The sequence below is a fragment of the Macaca mulatta genome, chromosome 1 (assembly GCF_049350105.2).
Source record: "Macaca mulatta isolate MMU2019108-1 chromosome 1, T2T-MMU8v2.0, whole genome shotgun sequence".
NCBI classification, from domain to species: domain Eukaryota; kingdom Metazoa; phylum Chordata; class Mammalia; order Primates; family Cercopithecidae; genus Macaca; species Macaca mulatta.
The window spans coordinates 198,250,308-198,271,457 of record NC_133406.1 but is presented as its reverse complement, the minus strand read 5'-3'; the positions used below and the strand labels follow the sequence as shown (position 1 = coordinate 198,271,457).

General features: G+C 38.7%; 1 protein-coding gene and 1 pseudogene across 15 annotated transcripts in view; both read left to right on the top strand.

Moving 5' to 3' along the window:
- The window catches only part of CCDC30 (coiled-coil domain containing 30), a 192,114-nt gene that overhangs the window by 27,883 nt on the left and 143,081 nt on the right, over nucleotides 1–21,150 (top strand). For all 15 annotated transcript variants that reach the window (XM_077961360.1, XM_028835131.2, XM_077961314.1 and 12 more), the window contains 3 exons: nucleotides 907–978; nucleotides 6,697–6,812; nucleotides 8,418–8,516. In XM_077961360.1, coding sequence (XP_077817486.1) covers nucleotides 6,810–6,812; nucleotides 8,418–8,516 — 102 coding nt within the window. In that variant the 5' untranslated portion in view covers nucleotides 907–978; nucleotides 6,697–6,809. The remainder of the gene's footprint in view (nucleotides 1–906; nucleotides 979–6,696; nucleotides 6,813–8,417; nucleotides 8,517–21,150) is intronic.
- LOC697295 (small ribosomal subunit protein eS1 pseudogene) lies at nucleotides 2,371–2,916 on the top strand (annotated as a pseudogene).

The window sequence follows — 21,150 nt, the reverse complement described above, 5'->3', positions numbered from 1 at the left end:
ATCTCATCTATAAAATGGAAGCATGAATATCTACTTTGCAGCTTTGTTATGATGATACATATATCTGGCACTGATAGTTGCTGCTATGGTAACAGTAATAGTAATAGTATTGCTATAGTTAGGAATACAGTTTTAGGTGAATCTGGTAGGTTATCCTGGGATTTACTCTAAAGAACTGAGTGTTAACAGATGTAATAATAAAACCTTCACAATTGTGCTGATGAACTCACTCTGTGGTTAGAAGTGACCTGTTATAAAATTCATGTTAGTCTCTTACTTCTGGGAGGTTCTTCATTCTGATAATATAGGAGATCCACCAGCAATATTGCTGGTGATGAGGAGACCACAGGAGACAAAAGGATAAAACCTGAGGTAGAGAACCCAAATCCAATAGACTCCAATGCATCATGTCTTCCTAAATATCGTTGTGCCATCCTTATACAATTCTCGCATAGTATCAAAAGCTATTTCCTGAAATTTTGTTATTTTGATATTTCTAGCAGCTATTGGCAAAATTCTAAATATGACTGATTGCAGGAATTCTTTTTACTTTTTTCTGGGTGTAGTTTCTTTTCACTAAACTGGTAGTACTATGCCTAAAAACTTTCAGCTTTTCCCATTGTTTACAGTGGTTTAAATTCCTCTTAATCATGAAATCTGATGGAGGAAACTATTAGGGAAAGACAATTACGAGATCAGATAAGCAGGGATAGGGCTAAATATAGGGTGCAGTAGGAACTCTAAGAGGGAAGTCTGGGAAAATTCCCTGAGGAGCTGACATTTAAGCAGAAACTCCAGGGCAGTAGCCAGGTGAAAGAAAGTGTTCCAGAGAGAGAGAGTCATTGGAAATTTGATTATTATACGAATCATTTGTTCCTTATACAAATATTTTGTTTCTTTTTTTAGATTCTGCGCTTAAGAAGGCTCAACTAGAAATTGACAAATTGAAGGAAAATTTGGTAAAGCAGAAAGAAAATGGTAAGTCATTCAAGAAGATATAATAATTATTATTTAGTAGCCAAGAATGGTGGTACATGCCTGCAGTCCCAAAGACTTGGGAGGCTTGGGCCCAGGAGTTGGAGGTTGCAGTGAGCCATGTCTGTGCCACTGCACTCCAGCCTCGGCAATAATGCAAGACCCCATCTCAAAAGAATAAATTTTTTAAAAAATTATTATTTAATAATAATACATTAAGAAATAATATAATATACATTAATAATAGGTTTTAAAATAATAATATTTTGGAATTAAAATAATAAGTACTACTACTGTTATTGCTATTGCTACTACTGTTATTACTTCCACTACTACTACCATTTAATAGTGACAGGTACTAAGTGCTTACTAAGTGACAGGTACTTTGCCAGGCACTTCACATGCTTTATCTCTAATCCTCACAACAGTCTGTGGCCATACTACCCTGAATACACATATCTCATCTAATCCTCATAGCAGTTCCAAGTAGTGAGTAGTAGTATCCCCTTTTCTTAGATAAGCAAACTGAGTCATGGCAAAGTTAAGTGAGTTATCCAATAGCTACAATAAGTATCAGAGCTGGTATTTGAATCTTTGTATGTCTGACTCCCAAACCTGTGATCAACACAAATCATGCATCTTTTACTGGGACCACTGATACCAATATACTTTATAATGCATTTAACAATACTTTATACATATTTGTTCACTGGGAAGCCAGTAGGCTTGAATCAGTGGTGAATTAATCTGACCCTAGCTTGCCTATATAAAAATGCTACCAGTTAGCAATAATATAATGAAATTTGAATATTTGAATGGTAACAGCTAAAAATTTTTTAAATATGTTTACCAGTTTTTAAATAATTCTACAACTAGGCATCCCTCCTTTTAAAAATGTATGAATACAATTATAAAATGAATACTGCTTTTTTAGTAATTAATAGAACAAGTAAACAGAAATAAATCAGTAGGGATATAAAAGCCCTAAAAATACTAGCAATCAAAATGACCTAATTGATATTTATAGAAACAGAACACACATTCTTTTCATATACCCATGAAACATTCACCAAGAGAGACCATCCTGGTGGAACTGGAGGTCATTATGCTAACAGAAATAAGCCAGGCACAGAAAGACAAACATTGCATGCTCTCACTTATATGTGGAATCTAAAAATCAAAACAGTTGAACTCACCGACATAGAGAGCAGAAAGATTGTTACCAGAGGCTGGGAAGGAGAGTAGAGGGGCAGTTTCAGTGGGAGGCAGGGAATGGCTAATGGGTAAAAAAGAAAGAGTGAATAAAATCTAGTATTTGATAGCACAACAGGGTGACTACAGTCAATAATAATTTAATTGTACATTTTTAAATAACTTAAAGAGTATAATTGGATTGTTTGTAACACAAAGGATAAATACTTGAGGGGATGGATAACCCATTTTCCATGACATGATTATTACGCATTGCATGCCTGTATCAAAACATCTCATGTAGCCTTTGGCTCTGTGAGCAGCACCATGGCTGTTGGCAAGAACAAGCACCTTATGAAAGGTAGCAAAAAGGGAGCCAAAGCTAAAGTGGTTGATCCATTTTCTAAGAAAGATTGGTGTGATGTAAAAGCACTTGCTATGTTCAATATAAGAAATATTGGAGAGACGCTAGTCACCAGGACTCAAGGAACCAAAATTGCATCTAATAGCCTCAGGGGTCGTGTGTTTGAAGTGAGTCTTGCTGATCTGCAGAATGATGAAGTTGCATTTAGAAAATTCAAGCTGATGCTGAAGATGTTCAGGACAAAAACTGACTAACTTCCAGGGCATAGATTTACCCGTGACAAAATGTGTTCCATTGTCAAAAAATGGCAGACCATGACTGAACCTCACGCTGATGTCAAGACTACCGATGATTATTTGTTTCATCTATTCTGTGTTGATTTTACTAAAAAGCACAACAATCTGACACAGAAGGCCTCTCATGCTCAGCACCAACAGGTCTGCAAAATCCAGAAGAAGATGATGGAAATTATGACCTGAAAGGTGCGAATGACTTGAAAGAAGTGGTCAATAGATTGATTCCAGACAGCACTGGAAAAGAGAAAAGCTTTGCCAATCTAGTTATCTTCTCCATGATGTCTTTATTAGAAAAGTAAAAATGCTGAAGATACCCAAGTTTGGTTGGGGAAAATTCATGAAGGTAATTGTTCTGGAAAAGCTACTGGGGATGAGACAGGTCCTAAAGTCGAATTAGCTGATGGATATGAAGCACTGGTCCAAGAATCTATTTAAAGTTCAAAATTTAAAAAAGAGAGGCCATCCTGGGCCATAAAGTAAATCTCTGTGAAAAAAAATGAAATACAAATTATGTTCTCTGATTATAATGGAATTAAACTAAAAATTGGTAACAGAAGTAGGTTAGTTGGAAATATTTGGAAATTAAAAAGATTTTTTTTTTTTTTTTTTTTTTTTTTTGAGATGGATTCTCATGTTGTTGCCCAGGCTGGAGTATAGTGGCATGATCTCGGCTCACTGCAACCTCTGCCTCCCAGGTTCAAGCAGTTCTCTGCCTCAGCCTCCCGAGTAGCTGGGATTACATGAACCTACCACCACACCCAGCTAATTTTTGTATTTTTAGTAGAGACGGGGTTTCACCATGTTGGCCAGGCTGATCTTGAACTCCTGACCTCGTGATCCACCCGCCTCAGCCTCCCTAAGTGCTGGGATTACAGGCGTGAGCCACTGCACCTGGCCTAAAAAGATATTTATAAAAAGACTATGCCTTCAGAGAAAAAAAATAAGAGAGATATTAGAAAATATTTTGAATTGAAGAAAATGAAAATGCAACAATATCATCATTTCTGTGACATAGCTAAATCAGTACTTAGAGGGAATTTTATAGTATTTAATGCTTATATTAGAAATCAAGAAGGGATTCAAAATAATCTGAGTCTATACCTCAGAAACCCAGAATAAGGTGAGCAGAATAAGAATAAAAAAATAATTAAATATAATAAGAATAAGAAGAATAAGAACAGAATAAGAAGAGAAAATTAAATCCAAGGCATGCAGAAGGAAGGAGATATTAAAATAAGAGCTAAAATCAACAAAAGTGGCTGGGCACGGTGGCTCACGCCTGTAATCCCAGCACTTTGGGAGGCTGAAGCAGGTGGATCACAAGGTCAAGAGATCAAGACCATCCTGGCCAACATGGTGAAACCCCGTCTCTACTAAAAATACAAAAATTAGCTGGGCGTGGTGGCGCACGCTTGTAATTCCAGGTAACTCAGGAGGCTGAGGCAGGAGAGTCGCTTGAACCTGGGAGGCAGAAGTTGCAGTGACCCGAGATAGTGCCACTGCACTCCAGTCTGGTGACAGATCGAGACTCCATCTCAAAAAAGAAAAAAAAAATCAACAAAACTAAAAACAGAACCACAGTAGAGTAAATCAGTGGACCCATGAGCTGCATCTTCAGAGAGAACAACATTGACAAACTTCTAACTAGATTGGTCATGAAAAAAGAGAGAACTCACAAATTACCAATATAAAAAATAACAGAATATTTCTACAGAATAAAAAGATAATATGGGAATATTATGAAAAACTTTATGCCAATAAATTGATGACCTGGATGACGTGGACACATTCCTTAAAAGACACAAACCACCAAACCTCACCTGAGAAGAAATAGCTCTAAATCTATGTAAAGAGACAGAATTTTTAGTTAAAAACCTTTCCATGGGCCAGACATGGTGGCTCATGCCTGTAATCCCAGCACTTTGGGAGGCCGAGGGGGTGAATCACTTGAGGTCAAGAGTTCAAGACCAGCCTGGCGAGCATGGTGAAACCCTGTATCTACTAAAAATACAAAAAAAAAAAAAAAAAAAAAAAATTAGCCAGGTGTGGTGGCCTATGCCTGTAATCCCAGCTACTCAGGAGGCTGAGGCAAGAGAATCACTTGAACCCAGGAGGCGGAGGCTGCAGTGACATTGCACCACTGCACTCCAGCCTGGGCAACAGAGCAAGACGGACTCAAATGAAAAATAAAAATAAAAATAAAAATCTTCCCATGAGGAAGACTCCAGGCTCAGATGGCTTCATTAGTGAATTCTAATAAGAGGAATTATTTAAGGAATAAATAATACTAAATTTATATAATTTCTTCCAGAAAATGGAAGAAGAGAGAATACTTCCCACTTTTTTAAGTGGCCAGTTAACAAAGAAGTACAGAGAATAAGAAATAACGCCGGGCGCGGTGGCTCAAGCCTGTAATCCCAGCACTTTGGGAGGCCGAGACGGGTGGATCACGAGGTCAGGAGATCGAGACCATCCTGACTAACACGGTGAAACCCCGTCTCTACTAAAAAATACAAAAAAACTAGCCGGGCGTGGTGGCGGGCGCCTGTAGTCCCAGCTACTCGGGAGGCTGAGGCAGGAGAATGGCAGGAACCCGGGAGGCGGAGCTTGCAGTGAGCTGAGATCCGGCCACTGCACTCCAGCCTGGGCTACAGAGCGAGACTCCATCTCAAAAAAAAAAAAAAAAAAAAAAAAAAGAAATAACTTGTTGGGTAGTAAAATTAAATGCAGTATGTTTACCAATAATAGATTGTTAAATAAGTGACTATACAAAGCATACTTTGCAGATATTAAAGATGACATGGAGCCAAGTGTGCACTGACATGAATAGATTTCTGTGATATATTATCAAGTGAATAAGGTAAGTTGTAGAGTAAGATGTGTGGTATAATGTCATTTGGGTTTTTTATTTGTGGAGTTTGTGTGTGTGTACCCACAGGACTACTGTGAGCTGGTATATACTAGTATGGCAGTAAAGTTGTGAAGGTACTGGAATAATTCTGTGTTGACTTATAACTAGCTGTTGTCCTGAGTCTTCTAAACATTCCTACCTGCCCTAATTGTCTTAGCTTCTTCCAGCCCCATGTCTTCCCAGCCACTAAAGAGATAATATTTAGCACAGCAAAATGTTCTCTAGAACTCTACTTCAGAGCTACATTCTTATAGATGAGGGTGCATGCTTAACCAGTTGTTAAATATTTTTAACACAACTTTGTTTGTATATTACTATAAATATATATATATTTCTGAAAATATTTACTATGTGTTAAAAATATTATTTTGGGACATGGTACCAGCTGAAGGTGGGATAAAAATATTCACTTTGAACAAAACCATGTAGTTTGGTTAACAAAAAGCCTATATTCCATTTGTGATCAATAAAAGTTAAGGTGTTAACACTTTACAATTTCAAGATTTACAGTAAAGCTACAGCATGGAATTATTCTAAGAATAGATTTGTAAACAAATGGACTAGGAGGTATGTAAAAGAGACAGGACTGAAAGGCATGTAGGAAGACCATTTTTTTGGTCATTTAACTTTTAAAAGCTAAGCTAGGCTAAATTGTTTTAAAATTCTAGGTCCTAGAAGAACCTCTATTGCTGGAAACCCTACACTCAAAAAGTCCAATTCATTGGTCTAGTGTGAGTAATATAAAACTTTCTCTGTTGTTTCTTTGGGTTGGTAGAATATTCTAGGACTAGACTTGAGAGCCTTGTGGCTCTCCTGCATAGAGAGCCAGCCACATATGCAGAGACATGATAGGACTAACAAGAAGGGCAGGCAATAGCACTTCCTTCGTTTTTAGAGTTAGTGCCCCTAAAACTAAAACTTTGATCCAGTTGAGTAAACTGTGTTCTTCTCTGTTTTAGATGCAGCTGACCTACAGAAAGCAAAGGAACACAATCAGAGACTGGATGAGGAAATTCTGGCTTTAAGAAATAGGGTTCGATCACTTGACTCAGAAAAAAAGGTGCTTGGTGAAATGGTAAGTTTAATTTACTTCTTAGAACTTATTTAAATGGGTCTACCATAACAATCAACAGCATAAGCAACACAGATATACAACATGTAGGTTAGTCTTTAGCAGGGACCAATACTGGGGGCTGTAACATCTCAGAGGGATGCCATGCTTTGACCTAGATGTATTCTATCAGTACTTATATTTTATACATTTTAACTACCTATGCTACACAGCAACATTGTTGCTATATGTAAATCTAGGATCTTTTAAATAAGGGATTAGATAATAGTTTATAGTTAACACGTTCACCACATAGAAAATATTACCCTATTATATTGGATAAGTTTAAGATTATTAATACTAAATCTTTAATTGCTTATATTTTTAACCATTTCTTCTTAGCAATTTACTGATTTTTAAAAATATGTACTTCCAAATTTTAAATACATCTCTTCAATTTTAGTTTATATTCATTAAATAATCATATATCTAATGTCTAAAAAAATACCTGGCATAATACTAAGTGCTTTAGAAATTTTTTTTGTAAGAATGACTAAAGACCCATCAGGATGACTGCTAGCAAAACAAGAGAGAATAACAAATGTTGGTGTGGAAAAATTGGAACCTTTGTGCATTGCTAGGGAGAATCTAAAATAGTGCAGTCACCATGGAAAACAGTTACTCTAAAAGTTAAATATAGAATCACCATGTGGTCTGACAATTCCACTTCTGGATATATGCCCCAGAGAATTGAAGACAGAGACTTAAACATATATTTGTACATCCATATTCATAGCAGCATTATTCATAATAGCCAAAAGGTGGAAGCAGCTCAGATGCTCATTGATAGAGGAACAGATAAGCAAAATGTGGTATAGCCTTACAATGGAATATTATTCAGCCTTAAAAAGGAAAGAAATTCATACACATGCTGCAACATAAATGAACATTGAAGACATTATTCTAAATGAAATAATCCAGTCACAAAAGGACAAATAATATATGATTACACTTATATGACATGCTTAGAGTAGTGAAAGTCATAGAGACAGAAAGTATTAATAGAATGGTGGTTGCCAGTGGCTGGGGAGAGGGAGTAATGGGAGTTATTGTTTAATGGGTATAGAGTTTCAGTGCAAGATGAAGCGTTCTGGAGATGGATGGTGGTAATGGTTGCACAATAGTGTGCTTGACAATGTGCTTAATAATATGCTTAATGATGCTTAATGCCACTGAACTGTACACTTAAAAATGGCTAACATGGTACATTTTGTGTTATGTGTATTTTACCACAATAAAAATGCAATCATAAAAAGAATGAATAAATAAGTAAAGATTGGTAAGTTGTCTAAATCTTTGTAAATTTATGTATCTAACCCATTTATATATTTAATACATGTGTGTATGCATGAAAAAGTTCAGGTAGGGTACATTCCAAGCAGTGTTATTTCTGGAAAGGGAGGAACAGTTGTAATATGAAGGAAAATACAGCTTTTTATTCTGTATACCTGTGTTGAAGTTTTACAAGGAGAGCGTATTTGTATGTTACTTGTATAATTAAAAAACAAAGCAATGATTTATCCAAACAAAAATTGAGAAGTCTACAAGATGTTTTCTTTTGTATTTAAGGTTGAAAGACTTAAAGGAGAGGTGTGTGAATCTCAAGACAATAAGCAACTTGAAGACCACTCCCCTGGAAAAACTGTGGGTGGTGAACAGAGAGAACAGGTATTGTATTTTAAAGTTCTGTTCTTTCTGATTTCTAATTTTTGAGTTGTACTTTTACAGAGTGTACTAGAGTAATTGGTGCTAATCATTTGCTACTCTCCTTATTGGGCTGTCTTTTTCTATTGCTCAGCTAATTAGAGTGGAAGAGGAAAGAGGGCTACAGAGGATGTTTCTGTTCACTTCTTCCTCATAAAGAACAATTAATTTGGAGAATATAGTAGATTGTTTCTCTGAAAAGAATCTTATGAAGATACAACCAATTTGAGCATATCATGGAGAACTAATAAGGTGTAGGCTCCAGTGTGTACAGTATATACTATATTCAGCATGATCAGCCTCTGAAGTGGTGAGCAAAGCAATCAAACCCAAGACAGACTGATGCAAGTGCCAGGGTTTATCTAGTAAATAGTAGTTTTAATTTGCCTTTTGAGCATGTCTAATGACCATGAATATGTTTTGGCCATTTATATATTCTTTTGTGAAGCATCTGTTCAAATCTTTTGTACGTTTTCAGTGGAGTGGTCTGTATTCTTAAAAAATTTTTATTTTTATTATTATTATTATTTTTAGAGATAGATTCTCACTCTGTTGCCCAGGCTGGAGTACAGGGGTGCAGTCCTGGCTCGCTGAAGCCTCAACCTTCCAGGCCCAAGCCATCCTCCTGCCCCAGCCTCTCAAGTAGCTGGGACTATAGGCATGCAGCACCACACCCAACTAATTAAAAAAAATCTTTTTTGTAGAGATGAGGTCTCACTATGTTGTCCAGGCCAGTCTCAAACTCCTGGCCTCAGGTAATCTTGCCTCCCAAAGTGCTGGGATTACAGGCATGCACCACTGTTTCTGGTTTGTATTCTTTTTATTGAGTTGTAGAAGTAGTTTTGTTTTGTTTTTTACATATTAGAGATGATGTCTCACCATGTTGCCCAAGCTGGTTTCAAACACCTGGCCTGAAGTGATTCTCCATCTTTGACTTCTTAAAGTGCTGGGATTACATGCATAAGCCACCACACCTGGCCAAGAGTTCTTTATATATATTCAAACTAGTCCTTTGTTTTAGATATATGTATTATAAATCTTTTCTTATTCTATGCCATGTCTTTCACTTTCTTAATAGTGTTTTATAAAGAGTAGAAGTTTTAAAATTTTGATGGAGGTGAATTCATCAATGTTTTCTTTTATAATTTTGTGATGGGACACAAAAAGCCTATTTAAGAAATCTTTGTCTACTCTAAGGTCACAAAATATGTTTCTTATACTTTCTTCTAAATATTTTATAGTTTTTAGTTTCTACATTTAGGTTTATGGTCCACTGCAGGTAATTTTTGTATATACTGTGTGGTAAAATTGAGAGGTTCATTCATTTTCAGTGTATATCCAGTTATTCCAGAAATATTTGGTAAAAAGAGTTATTTCCTTACTGATAAAGGTTAGCACCTTTATTAAAAAATGTATAAAGGTCTACTTCTGGACTTTGTATTCTATTCTGTTAACCCACCCATGTGTTTATTCTTAGAACAATTCTAGAACAATCTTAGAACAATGCTGTAACTTTATTGTAAGTCTTGAAATTATAAGGTGTAACACCTCCTTCTCTCAACTCATCAAAGTCATTCTCCGTCCAGCTTTGTTCCGTTGCTGGCGAGGAGCTGTGTTCCTTTGGAGGAGAACAGGCCCTCTGATTTTTAGAATTTTCAGCTTTTCTGCTCTAGTTTCTCCCTATCTTTGTGGTTTTATCCACTTTTGGTCTTTGATGATGGTGATGTACAGATGGAGTTTTGGTGTGGATGTCCTTTCTGTTTGTTAGGTTTCCTTCTAAGTCAGGACCCTCAGCTGCAGGTCTGTTGGAGTTTGCTGGAGGTCCACTCCAGACCCTGTTTGCCTGGATATCACCAGCAGAGGCTGCAGAACAGCAAATATTGCAGAATGGAAAATGTTACTGCCTGATCCTTCCTCTGGAAGCTTCATCTCAGAGGGGCACCCGGCCGTATGAGGTATCAGTCTGCCCCTACTAGGAGATGACTCCCAGTTAGGCTACTCGAGTGTCAGAGACCCACTTGAGAAGGCAGTCTGTCCATTCTCAGATCTCAAACTCCATGCTGGGAGAACCACTACTCTCTTCAAAGCTATCAGACAGGGACGTTTAAGTCTGCAGAAGTTTCTGCTGCCTTTTGTTCAGCTATACCCTACCCCCAGAGGTGGAGTCTACAGAGGCAGGCAGGCCTCCTTGAACTGCGGTGGGCTCCACCCAGTTCAAGCTTCCTGGCCACTTTGTTTACCTACTCAAGCCTCAGCAATGGCAGATGCCCCTCCCCCAGCCTCACTGCTGCCTTGCAGTTCCATCTCAGACTGCTGTACTAGCAGTGAGCGAGGCTCCATGGGCGTGGGACCCTCCAAGCCAGGCATGGGATATAATCTCCTGGTGTGCCATTTGCTAAGACTGTTGGAAAACCACAGTATTAGGGTGGGAGTGTCCCAATTTTCCAGATACCGTCTGTCATGGCTTCCCTTGGCTAGGAAAGGGAATTCCCTGACCATTTGTGCTTCCCGGGTGAGGCAGTGCCCTGCTTTGTATCAGCTCACGCTCCATGGGCTGCACCCACTGTCCAACAAGGCCCTTTGAGATGAACCTGGTACCTCAGTTGGAAATGCAGAAATCACCTGTCTTCTGTGTCGCTCACGCTAGGAGCTGTAGACTGGAGCTTTTCCTATTCAGCCATCTTGGAACCTCCCTTGTGAATTCTTGTCAGGAAATTTTTATCCCCCAAGAAAGAAACTCCATATCCATTAGTATTCATTTCTTATTTTTCTACCTGCCCCCTCCCCCGAGCCTCTGGCAACCACAAAATACTTTCTGCCTTTGAATTTGGCTATCTTGTACATTTTACATAAGTGGAACCATACAATATATGGACATTTGTGTCTGCTTTCTTTCACTTAGCATAATTTTTTCAAACTTCATATTGTAGTATGAATTAGTACTTTATCCCTTTCTATGGCTGAATATTTTATTGCATGGATTTTCTTTTTGAGACAGGGTCCCACTCTGTCACCCAGGCTGGAGTACATGATCACTGCAGACTTGACCTCCCAGGCTTAAGCAATTTTCCCACCTCATCCTCCTGAGTAGCTGGGACTATAAATGCGCACCATCACACCCAACTAATTTTTGTGATTTCTAGTAAAGATAAGGTCTGGCTATGTTCCCAAGCTAGTTTCAAACTCCTGAGCTCAAGCAATCCTTCCACTTGGCCTCCCAAAATGCTGAGATTATAGACATGAGCCACTACACCCCACCCTTAGTGAAGTGGCATTGTTGTCAGGGGTAAATACCTAGGGTTCATCATCTCACGCTAAGAAGATTAAAGACATAGACACACGTGGTTGGGTTAAGGAGTGGAAAGTTTAATAGGCAGAAGAAAGGAGAGAGTAGAGCAGCTTTCTCTCTTGTGAGAGAGAGGGGCATCCAAAAGGTAAAAGCCGGCCTGTGACAGACTGCAGCAGATTTTATAGGCTAGCTTGAGGAGGCAGTGTCTAGGGTCCACAGATTGGTTCAACTAGGTGTGATGTTTACATAGCGTGTGGGGAAGGCTTGTCACTCCACCCTAATCTTAATATGCCAATAGGCTTTCTACTTGGCCAGCACCATCTTGTCTGCTCCATACTGTACACGTGGCTGGCAAAGAGAAGGGAAGATAGAGCCACCATTTTGATCATGCCTGGTCCCAGGTAGCCTTTTCCTATTGGCACAACTGCCAGCATTCACCTTTGCAAGCTTCTAGCTTACTTGGTCTATGTCTGCAGCTCAATTTTACAGGCTGCTCTTTGTTAGAGAAGAAAATGATTTGGGGTCTGTTTTTCATTAAAAGTAAATCCTTAATGAAGACTTCCTTACCCTCACTATCTGCCTAAATAATTTCTTTTTCACTCCTATCTTATTCTCCCCCTCAGGAGTGGTAACCCTAACTGTTATTAAGGGGTATTAGATAATGACTCTTTCTGACTAATTCCTGCCAAAAAGGGGTGCCCTGACAGTTAGGGCTTCTCCTAGGGTCAGTCTAAGGGTCCTCAGAAGAAAGGCATGTCCATGCATGGTTCTGTCCACAGTACCATTTGGAGTTTGATTGCTGTCCACCTTTCCGATGGGTTGTAATACTGGTTTGCCTCCACCAGGTGCTGCTGAAATGTTAATAGTGTTAATATAAAAGTAACATTAACAAATGTTAATACTGTTAATATAGAAGGATAAGTGGCATTGGATTTGGGTGGCTAGAGTAACTTTAGTGTTAACCTTGGCTGAATCTTTCCTGCAATTATTAATTCTTTCGCAACTTCCACAGACCATTTATGACATGCTTATACTTTCTGACTTTTCCTAAACATCCCTCTTTTTAAACAAGCAGTTATTCTCTTTAGGATAAGAATTTACCATACAAGATCCTTTCTTATATAAAATCTATTTTCTTTGTAACCTTCTTTGCGTAGCTAGGGTGTGACATATTACCAAACCCAATAAAAAGTCCTGGTGGACTCAGTGATAGTAAAACCTTCATGCTTACCTCTTGTCAGTAGCTATTATTCCTGCTCTAAGGATAATAATTAAGCAAAATACTACAGCAGTGGAAACTCTCTGTCCAGTATTTCAGTTAGAAGGTGCTACCATGTATAACTCTACCTCAAATAGTAGAGTGAGTGTAGCGATTCCCACAAGGGTGGGATTATTAGATCATTCCATCTAAAATTTTAGTGCCAAGATGTAGAATTTCCCTTTTGGAAGGTCTATGAAGTTCCTTGATTTTATTTTCCCAAAGAAATCTCTGGCTTATGAGCAACCTATTCACATTTATTACCTGGCAGGATTTGCAGGATAATTGGCCAGAACTAGCATATTGATCCAGATTTTTACATTACCCATACATTTTTGTTTTTCCCAACCTGCAGGAAATCATTACTTGATTCACAGGAATAAGCATGGCTAGTCTAAAATGTAGGCAAAAAAACTTAAAAATAACCAATGAAACTAGAATTTAATGACAAATATATACGTTTTGGAGCATAATTTTTTTCTCTCCAGTCCTCATTTTCAGTAAAAACAAATTATGATAGGACCATGTTATTTGTAGAATAAAGTTTAGTCATATACTTGGCCTGATGATTTGCATAAAGTACAACAAGAATAATTATTTCTACATAGGCCTTTTAGATTGGATTTGATGAAACTCTGTTCCAGAAGAAATCTCAGATAAGACCTTTTAAAGCCAAGTCCAGCCATGGGTCTATATCCTTAAATACCTGTGAGTTGGGTGATCCTTTCCTCTTAAGGTCCTAAGATAAGCTTGGAGCACCTGGACCTGTCAGAAAGTGACATTTTTTACTGACCATAGGTCAGGAATCTACCTGGGGAACTGTGTAGGCAAGAGCATGGGGCCAGTCTTCCCCAAAGGGCTTTTATTGGCTCTTCAAGTCAAGCTTGATTCCTTAAAAAGAAATACAGCCTTCCAGTCAAAGACTTGGTAAAGACAACCAGTTTCTCCAATTGTGTTCTGTTGAAAAAGAAAATGGATTCTTATTGTACTGATGCAAATAACTATTTTGCCATAAGTTAAGAATACTCACAAATAGTTTCCAAATTTTAGAGGAACCAGGCAATGAGAAAGAAGTATGCCTTAAATTTTGTTCACAAGAGTATATCTTACTTAATTGTTAAAACTATAGATAGCTTAGAATAAAAGTTTCCTTGACATTGAAGGACAAAATAAGGATGAGCAATGTTTCAAGCAAAAAGTTAAAAAAGATTATGTCAGCCTTCTATTAGTGTAGTTCATGCAGTTAACTCCTGTTTGATATTCATGAACATTTCAGCTCCTCATGAATCCTGTATGTTTTTTCTCTATTCCAATGTTAGAAACCTGCATTTGAGAACACCTGTAAAAGTCCTATATCTTGATTATAAACTGTCTTTTGAAAAGGAACAAAGCAAGACAACAGTTGTCTGCAGACGACAAAATTTCCAGCATAGCTACACTTAAAAACACAACTGACAAAGAGATTTGGTTATCTTTGTGGTTTACAATAACTTCAATCTTAATTATGATTAATAGCATATACATAGACATTAGAATTTTAGAAATCTCATACAATTTTGGAACATGTATTAATATTGTTCAACAAAATAAAAACCTAAAGAAGACTGGATATCATTTTAGCAATTCCATGTAATTAAATATGTCAAATAATTCTGTTTACCTCTTCTCTGGATGATTCAGAGGCCTGCTGAACCATCCAGAAAGCCAGGCATCAGGAAAGACAATTTTGAAACTTGGAGTTTGGTTTTTGGAAGCCTGATAAATATGTTAGAGGTTTAAAACACTTGATGTTATGAAATAGAAGTCTAGATTACCATAAATTATTTATTTTGCCAAAATGATAACTCAAAAAGCAAAAATCTTCCATTAACCTTTACTATTACATGAAAATCCTGTTCAAAGCCAAAATTTACCCTTGCATTAGTTTAATGTCAGCCCCATTTTTTTTTTTTTTTTTTTGAGATGGAATATTGCTCTTGTTGCCCAGGCTGGAGTGCAGTGGTGTAATCTCAGCTCACTGCAACCTCTGCCTCTCAGGTTCAAGTGATTCTCCTGCCTCAGCCTCCCAAGTAGTTGGGATTACTGGCATGTGCCACAATGCCTGGGTAGTTTTTGTATTTTTAGTAGAGATGGGGTTTCACCATGTTGGTTAGGCTGGTCTCTTAACTCCTGATCTCAGGTAATCCATCCACCTTGGCCTCCCAAAGTGCTGGGATTACAGACATGAGCCACTGCACCCAGCCTCAATTTTTTAATGAAACTTCATAGACAATACCATCTAATCATAACCAATTTGACCATGAGGTGAAATCTTTACAAACCTTTTGTAACCCTTTTGCTGAAAGGTGAGTTAGCATCTTAAGACAACTTTGCTGTGCTTTTATTTCAATGCTCAATTTATGAAAAAACCATATAATACCCTTTTGAATTTAGTTAAGGTTTACACATGGGATTTTTGCCAGATTAAGTTTTATAATCTTTCCATAACTTGCTTAAACCTTCAGCTTTATCTGATCTAATTTAAGACAATTCTTTATCACTAGGTAAAATTTACATTTCCATGCCTTCTTATAATCTCTTACTAAAAAACACATTTTACTGTTTTTACACACCTTACATGTAAATCTATTTTTAGTAGTCAAAATTACATATTATGATAGTAACTCTTAGCAATTTTTAACTTTAATCTGAAATCTGGTAAGTTGTTTTGATTATGTACTAGGCACAGAGAAAGTCACTTACTTTTTCCAGCATAGTTACAGGGGTGGTTAATTTTGTATGTCCCCAGGGCTTACCAAATTGTGAAGCAGGTGGTTTACAACCTTGAAACCTTTAGCAAACCTAGTATTTGACTTATATGATTTAGATCACCTGTTTATATTGCTAACACTTGTATTTTACCAATAATCTTTAAGACCTTTTTATTTCTTAAAAATTAAAGTCATGTTAACTAAGAGGCATTACAGCTTTTATCTTTCCTTTAAAAATATTTAATTTAAGCACTTATTTTTCTCTAAGCCAATTAATTAGAGCTTTTTTTTATAGATATTACACACAACACATGTATAGCTACCCAGACAGAAGATTCAGCACTTGTAAAATTTTTCATTTGCTAGCTTCTTAATTGGATTACTGACTTCAGGGTGGAGATCTCGGAGGAACAAGACCAGGAAAGCATGCATTTTTAGGGCTTAATAAGCTGGCACAGCTGAAGGCAAAGACAGATCCTCAAAATTAAGGGTGCCATTTTATAGTGGATCCTGGATCCCCAAAAGGAGGGAAATACTATAGGGAGAAGACAGTGTAGTGCTTCTACCATGCATTTCATTGCAAGGCAACCCAAAGCCAATCAGCCCATTTTGTAATCAGCCCATTCCATGTGGGAGTCTTATCCCTTAATTTGGAGTGGGAGTGTTTCCATATCCTCCAGGTGGCCAAGAGCATGCTTCTCTGATCCAGATGTGCAAAGAAATAAGTATTCGTCCATAACTACTATTAGCCATCCCTTAAGGTATTTTTTTACCTAGTTATTATTACACAAAGCCATCTCATAATGCAAAGTAATTTGATACCCCCAAAACTTAAAACCATCAGATAACACAATGCGAAACAGAACAACACCTTTGATTTTGAGAGAGATCTAGCTGCTTTTAATTCCTGGGGTTTCATGAGGAAAACAGAGGGTGTGTGTGTGTGTGTGTATGTGTGTGTGTGTGTATGTGTGTGTGTTTTCCCAAAACAGGGTCTGTGGCACCTCCTCTGTTTTTCACAAGGAGTCCCAGACTACCAGAAGTTATATTAGGGCCTGTTATGTGTGCATTAAGAGTGGCAAGACAAAAAATAAAAATGAAGAAAAATAGTTCAGTCGACTGAGAAGAAAAAAACCCTTTTTCAAAAACCAGGATCCAAGAAGAGAAAAGTGTAAAGGTTTTTAAAATATACCTTTGCTTGGATATCCACTTTTAATTAAACTGAGCACTCTTTAAGAAAATCCTTTTAAATCCCTTGTTACTTGACTTTAGCCACACCAAGCAGTTAAGTTTTTCAGCTTTTGAACGTTAAAAAAACCTCACAGGTGAAACCAACCAGCCTAAATTAGGTTATGACTTAGCTGCGAGTATATGAGGTACTTTCAAAGGAGTGGTAAGCAGCTTTTGAAACCTTCATTGCAAAACTGTGATGAGACAGTGAAAGAGTTTTGACCCAACCCGCTCCATCTTGCTTCCAGCCCCAAAGCTGTCCTTCCCCATCCCTAGGCATAGGTTGAACCAACTCTGGAAGGAGCATGGTTTACAGTTTATAGTCTAAAACAAAGGTGATAACCATCCCTCTTTCCTGGGAAGCAGACCAAGAAAGTAGCCACAAGATTAGAAACCATTGCTTAGGAGCTACAAGATTTTGACTCTCCCTAAACTGCTGTCAAGGTCAGTGCTTAAGATATTTTGCAAACCCTGCCCTTGATGGATCAACTAGCACCACCCAGATCGATAAGCTGGCTTATCTGATTTTGTGACCCCTACCCAGGAACTGACTTAGCACAGAAGACAGACACCATTTTACGATGGTGGGGACTAAAACAAAGTATTGCCATGTGGCTACAGGTCATGTTCCCAAGGACATAAAACAAGATAGAGGCCTGGAGCAAAGTTTGTTACTGAACATTTTGTTGGGCTGACTTGATCAACAGGCTTATGAGGTCCTGGGCCTGTATCCTAACCTAAGGTACCCTTTCTTTTAACAGAATCATGCAGAAAGAGACACAATGCACACTGTACTGGCTGCAACTTAAGACCAACCTCACAAATCCTCTTTCATTAATTAAAACTTTGCAGAGAATATAAACGGTGATACTTATTCATTTTACCAGTTTGCACAGAGAGAGAGAGAAGCCAAAAGCCCAACTGGTTTAAAAAAAAAAAAAAAAAAAAAAAAAAAAAACCAAAAAAAACAAGAAAAACATAAAAATACATAAAACATTTACCCTTTTGCCAGCATGTCAAGCTTCTGGGTTCCCTTCCTCCAAGCTCAACTCTAAGCCAAGCATTTTAAGGTTTGGGGAAATTAATTTTTCCCAGTTTGGAGGAACATTATAAACCATGAAAAAAGGAAGGAAAAATACCATAGAAAGTGTAGGGGGTTTGTGTTGTAGAATTGGAGGAGCTGACAATGTAGATGGTGGACAGGAAGGACCAGGGCTTCTGGAAGTTGCATTTGAGGGTTTGAATTAGGGTTGTCAAGAAGTACTGCCTCTCTTCCAATTGGGAATGATGGTTCCCCTGTTTCTTCATTCTCTCTATTTTCTCTTTTCCTTTTGACCTACCATAGGATACATTTTGCTCATCTCTGAATTTCTCTGCTGTCTGCAGAGCTGGCTATTTTTCAGCCATGGTTAGGGTTTGGCTTAGGAACAGCATAAAATCCCTTTGTGAGAGGTTAAACACTTGAGTTAAATTTTGGAGGCCAGGCGCGGTGGCTCATGCCTGTAATCCCAGCACTTTGGGAAGCCAAGTGGCAGATCATGAGGTCAGGAGATCAAGACCATCCTGGCCAATATGGTGAAACCCCGTCTCTACTAAAAATACAAAAATTAGCTGGATGTGGTGGCACATACCTCTGGTCCCAGCTACTTGGGAGGCTGAGGCAGGAGAATCACTTAAACCTGGGAAGTGGAGGTTGCAGTGAGCTGAGATCACACCACTGCACTCCAGCCTGGGTGACAGAGCAAGACTCCATCTCAAAAAAGAAAAAAATGTGGAAAGCTTCTATATACTTATCAGCATCGTCAGAAAATTGGCCTAAGTCTCCCTTTATTTGTCTAAGGTCCTGTAATGAGAAGGGAACTTGAGGGGGCCCTGAATAAGGGGAATCCTCAGATGGCTTCCCTGGAAGTTGCTTCTCTAATTTGGGGGAATCATTCTCTGTAGGTCTGCCTGATATGACTGCTATAAGGGTTGGGTTGATTGTGCAACTCTTGTGAAGATCTAGTAAAAAGGCCATGCTCTTGTGTAAAAGAAAATGAGCCACTTTTTCTTCAAAGTCTCAGGGTCAAAGGAGTCCTTGTGCTTCAGAATGCACTACAGAGAGGTGCAAGCTGAAGATGATCTGTTACCCATTTAGAAAGGGAAGCGAGAAAAAGACGTCTCTTTAATCCCCTTCCTTTGAGTGTGACCCAGGGTGGAGGGGAAGACAGTGAGGGCATCCCCCTTACTGTTTTCCCTCCTTGGTTCCTGGGTCCCAGCACCTTGTTAGATGTGCCACCCATGGTTGCAGGCACGACTCCCAGCTGTGGAACCAGAGGAACTAAGCAATTGGAATTAGTCACAATTACCCATGTGACTCTAGTCCTCCACTTGTGATTTCCCTTTGACTTCCTAGACTTCTGTGCTACATGGCTCCCTCAAAGATGGATCTCAGGAAATACTATGTAATAGTTGCATTTGGACAAGGCCAATCTAGTACCCTTTAATGGAGAAAGGGTACTAGATTGAACTCTATATCCTGCTATTATGGCCCATGCTAAAGCATTTCCCCTTAGAGAATGGTTCTGGTTAACTTCTGGACCTAAAATTCCCTTACTATTTAAGTACTGTTCTAATTGGAGGTAGACTAGGTGCCTTAAAAGAACATAGGGACCAAATGGCGTTTTTCCTGCCAATGGGACAGTATCAAGACTAAATTTGGTGCCAGAGGACATTTTACTCCTAATTGTTGAAAGCAGAGTTTTCCCATTTACAGAACAGCCATATAGCCTGATTTTTAGTATATGGGTGCAAAAAGGGAGGAGAATTGGGAAGCTAGAGTGCCTTGGCAAAGGAATGACATTGTGCCTCATGGAGAGGAATTTTATTCCTCTAGGTGGTGCTTTTGACCTTGAAATGCCATGTGCTCTCCAGACCAAGGGCAGAGAGTGACCTGTGCTGAGACCAGCTCAGTCGTGGAGATCCTAACCCAGCAGCACTAGAGGAATTAAAGACACACACACACAGAAATAAAGAGTGTGGAGTGGGAAATCAGGGGTCTCACAGCCTTCAGAGCTGAGAACCTTGAACAGAGATTTACCCACATATTTATTGACAGTAAGCCAGTGATAAGCATTGTTTCTATAGATTATAGATTAACTAAAAGTATTCCTTATGGGAATCAAAGGGATGGGCCAAAATAAAGGGATGGGCTCTGGCTAGTTATCTGCAGCATGAACATGTCCTTAAGGTACAGATCACTCATGCTATTGTTTGTGGTTTAAGAACGCCTTAAGCAGTTTTCCACCCTGAGTGGGTCAGGTGTTCCTTGCCCTCATTCCAGTAAACCGACAACCTTCCAGCATGGGCATCAAGGCCATCACGAGCATGTTACAGAGCTGCAGAGATTTTGTTTATGGCCAGTTTGGGGGCCAGTTTATGGCCAGATTTGGGGGCCTGTTCCCAACAGACCTGGAAATGCCATATGCTTTCCTGACAAAGGGCAGAGAGTAACCTGGAAATGCCATGTGCTCTCCAGACTAAGGGCAGAGAGTGACCTCATTGTGGGGAGCAGAGGGAGACCCTCTGTTCCTAGAAAATCACAACAACATTCCCCTGAGTTGTATCCTTTACTGTAGCATTTCCTGATCTTGCCTAACAGGATTACTTCCCTGAGCTGTAAAACTTCCTGTATCTTGCACACACTGAGAGGATAGGAGACATGGCAACCATGGATAGAAAAGAAGGAAATTTTGCAACAGGGTAGCTGGACATCCTTTTTGCCAACACCCAGTCAAGCAGTCAGAGGCTGGGATTAGTCCAGAAGCCTTTGGATAATAGCAGGGTGTTGCCCTTAACAGAAATCCTCAGTTGTTCCAGGACCTCACTCAGCCCCATGCAGTGGCTAGGCCCAACATGAAAAGAAACTGGTTCAAACATGGCCAACATGCCCAGCAACCTGTGGGTGCTGGGGGATTCTCCATGTTCTTCCCAGTAAGCCTCACTCCTGCATCTTGTAAGGCTGGCAGCCATGCTAACTGTGTTTTTAAATGGCTGACGGGAGCCTAGTATTTTTTATTTAGTTTGATTTGA